This window comes from Alnus glutinosa, chromosome 4 (genome assembly GCF_958979055.1).
Source record: "Alnus glutinosa chromosome 4, dhAlnGlut1.1, whole genome shotgun sequence".
Classification (NCBI taxonomy): Eukaryota; Viridiplantae; Streptophyta; class Magnoliopsida; order Fagales; family Betulaceae; genus Alnus; species Alnus glutinosa.
Window position 1 is genome coordinate 2,267,785 of NC_084889.1, and position 10,096 is coordinate 2,277,880.

General features: G+C 33.3%; 1 protein-coding gene across 1 annotated transcript; it reads right to left on the bottom strand.

Annotated features, from left to right (window-relative positions):
• Positions 1–164: 164 nt before the first annotated feature.
• LOC133865584 (dnaJ protein homolog 1) lies at positions 165–2,401 on the bottom strand. The gene is made up of 3 exons (XM_062302009.1): positions 2,077–2,401; positions 1,386–1,864; positions 165–913 (listed from the first exon to the last, which is right to left on the bottom strand). Exons 1-3 carry the CDS (start codon positions 2,230–2,232, stop codon positions 469–471), a joined length of 1,080 nt encoding a protein of 359 aa, XP_062157993.1. The 5' UTR covers positions 2,233–2,401; the 3' UTR covers positions 165–468.
• Positions 2,402–10,096: the final 7,695 nt, after the last annotated feature.

Consider the following 10,096-nt stretch of genomic DNA (forward strand, 5'->3'; position numbering starts at 1 on the left):
CCTGAATATCCTTCTAAAATAATGCAAATATTGGTCAGATCAAATAAAGAATATCATTACCAAACTATGCTTTTACTTTTATTGAGTTACTTTTGTACATTTGACCTAATCATATAATAGGAGATGTAAGCATATTCGTGTGGTATATATAGCATTTCTCAATTGTAAGTATGCTAGAAATGTCGGGTTTTTTCTTGAAGTGTTGTGCTATACACCATACATTATTTATTTCTTCTTCCGAAAACGTTTCCCAGAACTTCATTGACCTGGTTAACTAGAATTTCATGTTGTTCTGATACTCTGTAAACAGGATTCTAATTCAGTTCAAATCAAAATGCAAAAATGAACATATAGTGTGTTGGATGACTGAATTCTAAAACCCATGAAAATTACTGTTCAAACAAAACACACGATGGCAAACACAATCGTTGATTTTCTGTAAGAATTCAAAAAAGCTTGAGTAATTGATCAGCAAGAATTCTCTAGAATACCAAGAATATCAGATCGTTGTTCATCTGTGAGTTCTGTTGGAAATTGAACTAGGAATTCGATTTTCAAACTTCCTCTCTTTCCTTGCTCTTTGGAGTTTGGCATGCCCTTGGCAGCAATGATCTTTTCATATCCAGGGTATATGATATCGTCAATTGTCAAGCTCATCTGCTCACCTCCCAACAAAGGGATTGAGAGTGTGCAGCCAGTGAGTGCCTTCACTAAAGGGATCTCTACTGCCAACTCCAAATCATCGCCTTCTCTTCTGAACAAGGGGTGTCGTTTCTCTGTAATCACAAAAGTTATGTCGGCCGGAGATGACCCTGGCCTCTTGTTTCCCATCCCTTCGAATGTGATCTTTGTTCCCTTCTTCCATCCTGGCTTCACTTTTATCGTCAACAACTCCTCCTCTTGAGTTACTTCCCTGCCAAGGAGGAAAAAATGTTTCAATTTTGAGCCATTTCAAGCCTATGACTTGCTTACAAATACTTCATACTTTTCTTAACACATTGATATATATATAGAACTCGGAGAATCCCTCCCCATTCCTAGCTAGGTTGTCTAAGCTCTTCAGGGCTGACCAGATAACAGATCCGATCATACCAATGTACATGGTCTTTCTTTTTGGTGAGTCAGATCATAGCCATCTTGAAAAATTATTGATCGATCACACTGATTCGTGTTGGCGAGTCAAGTTCGAATTGTGTCCAGACATTGATGTAAAATTATATAAATTAGCCATAATCCTGATTAGACCTTTTAATCCTAACTCGCAAATTATGCATGTGTTAAGTTTGTGGGGTTCAGGTGGTGTCGAATTCGTAGGTCGTATCATACCATAAATAATAGAGGAAAGAAAAAGCCCAAACAAAAACTCAAGGAACATGGGAACCAACCCGGTGTTTGTAACCACGTCTCTTGTGATCTTGATCTTCCTCTTGCACCCGTAGCACAACTCCTCAAGCGTGCAGTCGAGCTTCTTCTCGATTGGTGCGGGTTTCAACATCCCAGAGGAGTTGGAAAACATGATGGGGGCGGAAATGGAGCTCCTCCCACTCCTGCCTTTGGAGAGGGAAGGAGGAGAGGGATTTGAATTCGTGCTTTGCTGTCTCATGCTTCCAGGGGAGGGCATTGCATCGGTACTGCCTTCTCTGCTCACGCTTCTATAGACAGAAGATCGTGTCGGGGTTTTACTTCTCTTAGCTCCACATCTTGAGAGAGGAGAAGTTATGGAAGGAAAGCAATTGTCAACGCTTTGATGCCTGAACAAACGTCTAGGACTTGTAGGATCATTTCCCCCTATACCATCGCCATTATATCTAAAGCTGTCAACTCCATTCATACTTTTATCCTCTAGTCTATCATCACCAGGGTCCTGAAAATGAAAGCTAAGATCACAAGAAGGAAACAGATATAGACGTACACTGCTTGTTTTTGGATGGCATGCATAAATATTCAACGTTTTTCTTGGACAGAAAAGAAAACCCAACATCTGTTGAGCTTTTATGATTTCGGATTTTGGCCATGATGTTCTTATTATATCATTCTCCTCCACATTCCACATGATTATATATACCTACTACTTACCTCGTGAGCTTTGACGTTGGCTGCAGAGTTAGCTTCCGCTTCGACTTTGGCTTCGTATTTCTTATTCTGATAAAATTTTCTGAGGATAGATTTGTAAGCTTTCCAGAGGTTTCGAACGGAGGAGGGTATGCCATTAAGGCGATGAAGGTCCACCATGAGAGAGAGAGAGAGAGAGAGAGAGAGAGAGAGAGAGAGAGAATAGTTTTGACTCTATCCACACAAGAATGCATGGTAAACCAAACTTGAAGCGATTTATAAGGCCTTTTTTTAGCACAATCTGTTAAAAGGAGATGAAAAGGTTCTCTTCTATTTTATGTGCCAATTATACTTTATCACTGCAATTTGTCACTCTTATTGTTCGTTTAATTTGGGTAATTGGCTCTCTAATTTGTACGAATTTTGTAATGTACGTATCCTTCAAGGACTTAGAAATTGATCCATTGAAATTAAGACACCTGTCTCTTATATCGTGTTATAGGATACGTGTTTTAATTAGATAGTGTAATTTTTGCAGAGAACCCTTATACATCTTAATTAAAACAAGTAATGTTATAAAGAGCACTAGAGTCTTTTAAAATGTAATGTGACTTTTAAAATCACAATTAAATCAATATTTAATAATAATCGTCTCAAATTCAATGATAATTTTAAAACTAGCTACATACATTTCAAAGGGTTCCAAATGATTTTATGTTTTCGTCTATAAGCCCCAGCATAAGACGATAATGGCAGATCAACTACTCAGTTGATCCAACAGTGGGCTTTTGCTCCACTGAAAAATTGGACTTGAGCTAATGGGACACGTGGCATTGCAATGAAAACTAAAAGAGAAGCAAAGAACGCAACATGCAAAGACCATTTATAACTGGAGAAGAGCCTGTTATTATAAAAATAAAGATAAAATTATTTTTTCATTTTTTTTAAGACAATTTTACTATTTTACTTAAATTAACCGGCTCCTTTCCTATTCAATTAAATTAGAGTGCATCCAAATGCCAAATTTTGAATAAATCTATGTACCCATGTAGTTGTCACTTTCAACAAGAGGATTAGAAAAAAAAAAAAAAAAAAAAAAAATGTTCTCTTTACGAGTAATAGCGGTAGAATTTCAATAGATGAAAGGACAAAGTGCGTGTCAATTGGTTTGTTTGGTAATGGATGTTGATGTGATTTTTTTTTAATAGAGTAAAAAATAATTGATGTGATATAAAATAAAATAAAAAAAATTGTATGAAAAAGTAAAAGCGTTTTGTTTTTATAGTGAGTTTTTTAATTAAATAATAATAAAAAAATAATTGATGTAATTTTAAAAAAAATTAAAATATTTTAAAATTGACTTTTAGTGTGAGAAGCGAAGATAAGGGAAGAGGAGAGAAGTGTTGTTACCAAATAAAGCAAATTAATATCAAGAGATTCTAGAGAGTACTAAAGTATAGGACTCATCTTTAATAGATATTTAATTACATAAATATCTCATTTTAAAAAAATTGATGTGGCGAGGTCTAAATGGTACGTGGCATTATAGTTATAGGTGGAGGCTAGCGGACAGATTTTTTCTTCAAACTGAGTTGAATGAACTTCTTCTAACCCAATTTATAAAAATGTCAATATGTTCATTTTGCATATGAGAAATATGTGTCTTTTAAATAACAAGAACATAGTTTAAATAAATTTTATTAAAAAAACATGCGCCTCTTCCAATTTTGCCTTTACTATTTAAAAAAAACATGTAATTCTTACATATAAAATAGACACGTAACATTTTATAAAATTCCTCCAACTGAGTTAAAGGTAAAATCTTTGTCCGGGGCTAGCAATAGACTTCTCAATGTGTGATCACTGTCAAAATCATGAGAATACCAGAATATGACTTAAAAGTTAAAACCAAGACCAACTATTTCATTTCATTATCAAAGTTTTGTTTCGTTGCATCTAATAGTATGTATATACGGTCAATATATTTGCTATATAATAATATATACATTATTAAAATTTTAAAATTTAATCTCATGAACTATTAAATGACTGGTCTTTGTTTCATTTGGACAGCCTTTTTCAATAATTATTTCTTTTAAGAGCACTCTCATTAGTTTTTTACCATTTTTCCTATAAAAAAACATTTATTAATAGATTCTCTAAATTTTTCCTATATTAATTAAATACTATTTCTTTATTTTATTTTATTATTTTTTTCTCTTTCTTATTTTATTTCTTTATTCTTCCTTCAGGGATTTAGGCCTCATTCGGCTTAAAACGGAACCGTGCCTTCTGGTTTCTGGTTTTCAATTGGTTTTCCATGATAGAGTCCCATGGAATCTGAAACCAATAAATAGAGCACAGGAATTGCCAAGAAATCAACAAAAGTTCAAAGCTTTTGACCAGGAAATGAACAGTAAAAAGTACATAAATTTAGGCCAGAAGAAGTGAAAATCTGAGAAAACAGATTGAGGAATTCGAAGCTCAAAAAACAGGAAGAGAAATTTATATTCATGCTCCGGGATATGATCAACAAAACCGCGAAAGGATCAGCACCTGAACACCCAGAAAATCAAATTCCAAAAGAAAAAAAACCCAGAGGAGGAAGAAAAAGTATCCCAGGAAGATGCTTAGCAGAGGCAGCAAGAAAAGAAGAAAAGAAAGAAACCCAAGTCCCCCTTTTGTTTTCCCTGCTTTATGTAAAGCTTTTCGTTTTCTTGCTTCTGGTTGGTGAAGGCGGAGATGGCACAGGAGAAGGACAAGGTTTTAGTGACGACGAATGCGGTGAGGCCGAGGAAGGCCCAGGCTCCGACAGGCAGGGGGCTGAGGACGAGGCCGGCGATGGTGGGATGTTGAATTTGTGGAAGAGGAGGCGTGGATGGGTGGGAGGCGAGGTTTGAAGCCGAGGTAGAGCTTCGGCGATGGGGGAAGATAGATGAGGAGAGAGGAGAGAGATGGTTGGGTTTTTCCCCAACCAAAAAACCCAATTTTAGGATATTTGTTGGTGGTTGATTTTTGGTATTTTTTATGATATTTTTCCTAAACATAAGGAAGAGAATCATTTTAGAGTCACGGGAGTGCTCTAAGTGCATGGACGGTGCACATTGGAAAGATCCACAATAAGATCATGGCACCACTAGCAAATATTTAATGCAATATTATAGAAGCATTAACAAGTTGGATGTAAAGAATGGTTTGGATGCCAATATTAGCTTACCAGGCCACCTGGTAAAAATAGAAAAAAGCAAGATATATATGCAATGCATGAAGTTCATATTTCCACGCAAAAACGTTCTAATTTCCAGCCAAATTACAGCCCTCCCCCGGCCCTCTGAGCCAAATTACAGGCTAGAAATCTTCATTCTGGCTCAGGATAAAATACAATTATCTGCCTATATTGCTCATTATATATAATACGGGCAGCTAATTAAGTAAGTGCACCTTATCTCCATCTCCTTAACCTCTATTATTATAGCAAGGGAAATCTAGACTAATTAATGAACGCAATAGTACCAAACGTCTCAATTTGATTCTACTTAGGGGTGTAAACGAGCCGATCCTGAGCGGGTATTGCCTGTCCGGGCTCGGCTCGTTTAACAAACAGTAAAGCTCGAGCTCGAGCTCGAGCTCGACACGAGCTGAAAAATCTTGTGCGAGCTCGGCTCGCGTAACAAAAACTATTGTCCGAGCTCGAGCTCGAGCTCGGCCATTTTGGTCGATCCCGAGCTCGAGTACTCGGCTCGAGCTCGGCTCGTATCATAATTTAAATTATTGACTTTAGCAAAAAAAAAAAAAAAAAAAAAAATTAAACCACAAATTTTCAAAATAATGTGCACTTGCACGTATTAGAATTTTGCAATAAAAGCAAACAATAAGGCAATTGCCAATGAGTCTAGAATCTGAATTACAATTATCTATGAATCTATAATAAGTAATTAAATATGGTCAAATTGATCATTATGAATTTATGAGTCATAAATCATAATTTATAACTACCTACTAATAATACTAATATTATATGATCATACGATCTAAGTATTATCATATGATAGCATATTTAATGTATTAACATGATTTAACAACTCGTATGATCTTAAATCTTAGGTCTTAGATCACGTGATGTAATGATTATTAAGTATTTAATGATAAACTCATAACATATAATAAAGTGATTGCATATTTTATATTTACATGTCATATGGCACAATGTTATATTATTATATGATCATATAGCCATATAATCTTATTATATAACATGAATAATATGATTAAGTATACAAATTGTCATTATATCATATGACTAATAATTAATTATTGATATTATTCACTTTTATTATTTTATATACCTATAACCAATTAATATATACTAACTAATAACTATTGTTATTTATTACTTAATTTATGTTTACATATAGTATATTATTTATTAATATACTATATTATAAATATATATATATACGAGTCGAGCCTTAATAAACGAGTCGATCCTTATACGAGCGGGTTCACGAGCTTTAGTTGAGTCGAGTCGAGTTTATACGAGTTTGCATCGTTTAATAATCGAGTTTGATTTTCGTGTTCACGAGAAGCTCATTTAATAATCGATTCGAGCACGAGTCGAGTTTATTCGAGCCGATCTCGAGTAAGCTCACGAGTAGCTCAGCTCGTTTACACCCCTAATTCTACTGAATCGTCAATACTATACACACGTACGATTAAAGCTAATTGTGCTCACAAAATAATAATAATAATAATAAAAATAAAAAAAAAGAGAAAAGAAAAGTAAAAAGGGCACGTTGTAAGAAAGCAGTTCTGTAGATCGATGTACTAATTAATTAATTGAACATAATTACATGTGAACTGATATTATATATTTCAGGTTGTACATTGAATTATATCCCAATAAAATTAATATTGAGACTTTAGAGTGACCTTATTAATTTCATGTCACGAAGGATTGCATCCGTATTATTGTCTCTTGGAATTAAGATAAGTCTCACGTTGGTGACGTCTTTACCTTTGGCCTTTATCATATCAAGCCCACTTACCAGGCTGATGGATGCGATCCTATAAATGAAGATAATGGTTCCTATTATGAGTTACGTACATCTTTCTCTATATTCTTATTTTATTGGTTTTTTTTTTTCCGAGTATTACTTCATTGATTTAAGTATCAGAGTGTTTTTCGTTTGTGCTTTCAGCAAATCACCATTATTTTTTTTCCTGTCTTAATATGTCTCCTTGACTATACTAGCGGTGTTCAATCAACTGTACGAACACACATAAATTCAATCTTAGGAGAAGAGATGATGTGAAACAAGCCAATTATTATGTGACAATTTATTTACCAAATATTAAAATAGAAGAATATTGTTATGTAATTCTTGGAAATAAATTTTCAGTGCAATTATTATTCTTGTTTTTATTTTTCATTCACTTGTTTTAATTTTGAAAGACCGTCAGTTTCTTTTTTCCATAAATATTTCTAGGAATTCTTTGCGCCATTTAATTCAAGATTTTCAAGGAGTATTTATGAGATATTTTTATTTTATAGAACTATTTCAATATATATATATATATATATATATATATATATATATATATATATTTAATTTGGCTTGAATTTTTAAAGAAGTGAATCCTCTAAAATTAGATAATTAAAATTTTAGAGAGAAGTGTTACGAAACTCACTTACTCGAAGCAGGTGAGCCATACACATTAAGCTATTCAAAACTGGTGGACTCCATAATCCCTTCCTTCCTTTAGACCGCCTAAATTTTGTAAAATTCCATCCGCTTAATTTAAAGAGATCCCAATAATTATTAAAACCATGGTATTACCCTCCTGAAAAAGATTAAAGGGAAAAACAAAGAAGGAAAAATGGAAAAGGACTAATTTACTTTTGCCCCTTTTTTTTTAAATAAAAAACAAAAAACAAAAAAAACTTTTGCCTTTCATGTCAAGTCACGGTGACCCAAAGACATTTTTAGAAGTTTCCATGAAGACTCTAAATATGTAATTATTGAAGTCTACCGCCCAAAGCATGATGATGTCAAACCATTTACTTTTGCATGACTGATGATATTAAGGAATTGGTCCTAGGCTTTTTGTTTTTTTTCTATAGGTATGTCCTAGTTTCTAATGCATGCACAAAGAAATGAATAATGTCTCTATTAACACCCCCTCTTCCCCTTCCTTATCTTCCTTCTTTTAAATGGATTAATATCCCTGCAATTTAGAGAAATTGTTTGATCAGCCATTCAAACAATTCAGGCTGTCGATTGAAAGTAACGGCTTAACAATAGCAACGTCAACAATGTTCTAGGAACGACCCATGTTGAAAAAATTGCTGAATTGACAATTTAGTCTAAATTGTCAAAATTGAGTGGAATCGGTGGAGGCGGTGGTGGTGTAGGATCATTTGGGCAATGGGTACTCGTGTAGGGATCATATGGGCAATTAATGGGTAGTCCCAGATTTGGTAAAGTAGATAACTTTATTAATTATAATTCCTAAAATTCAAAGATGCCCGTCAATAATTTAATCCCATATCTTCAAAACCCTTGTAGAAAGAAACGTCGTAGACTCCCTCTTTCCTGATCTTCTCTCTTTTAGATTCATCTATATTGTATGCATTAAAAAATATCTTCAACCAAAAGTGAACAAATAATTGAAGTTCATTTTTTTTTTTTTATATAGATAATAATTGAAGTTCATAGTACTTACGTAAATCCAACGGATGGTCATGCTGGTGTAGGATCATATGGCCACTTGCACGGTTGATGACGCAGTTCTCTTGGTAGTTTTCTATGGTTGCCATCTGATTTGAATGTGAACGTTAATATTGAGTCTATTTATTTGGGCTGAATTGAATGTGAACGTTAATATTGAGTCTATTTATTTGGGTAAACTTGGCCGTCAACTCCCCTGACCGGCGCACATCTTGGCCACCATAGAGGACATTCACATGCAGGCATCCTTTTTCCCTTCTTGAGTGGTAAAAAAGAAATAAAAAATAAAAATCTTAATTATGTAAGTTCTACAGCTTATCAATTTGCAAAGTGGGCTGCTTTCCACCGAGAATTTAGAAGAATATCCAGCAATTTTAATTCAATAGTCTCTATCGGTATTCGTAGTGAAAATGATTGATCAGGAATTTCTATAATTATTTGTTCGAATTTAAGAGAATTTAAGTAAGTGATGTGAGAAATCATTTATGAAACTCACCTGAATGGAGAAGTGGTTAGGTAGCCAAATTTTTATTTGGTCAAGTGAGTTACATAAGTAATTTTTCACAATTATTTGTCTAAATTCTTTTAAATTCGAACAAATAATTATAAATAATTTTAATATAAAAAGGATACATTCACGTAGCTTTTCTCTTCTTTTTTTTTAATTAGAAAAAGGAAAATAAAAAAATAATAATAATAAAAAATCTATTAACTAGCGGCTCCTAAAAGTCAAAGATGCGCATCCGCGATTTAATTGATGCGTAGAGATATGAAGAAATTTATTTTTCAAAATGTAACCTAAAAACAGAGCTGGTAGACCAAAGACTCTTGAGGGTTTTATTACTCTCAATAACCTCACCCAGTAAAACCCAACTCGTACCCTCGTTATCATCATATAATTGTGAAAGAAATATGCAAGAAAATATATTTGAAAAATATTTTAATTAAGTGAAGTTCAGAAAAGCATGGCTGATGAAAAAAAAAAAAAATGTTCGGAAAATAATTTTAAAAAAAATAACACATAGCGAACAAAGTTTTCTTATAAATTGAATTATAAAAAAGTCTTCAAATTTAATATATTAAACTGACATGTATTCTTGAAACATGTGATAGACCGACTTATAAGAATTTTCTCTAATATAATTGAGAAAATTTCAAAATCAGTCCACATAATTTACCTAACTTACAATGAGTTCCTTGTGATATCAAAATAAACCCAAAAGTCCTTTAGGTATGTAAAAAAAAAACAATTTACTTTTTACAATCAAATTCTGTTTATTAAATTAACAAACTCTTTTAATGTGACATTGACTTAA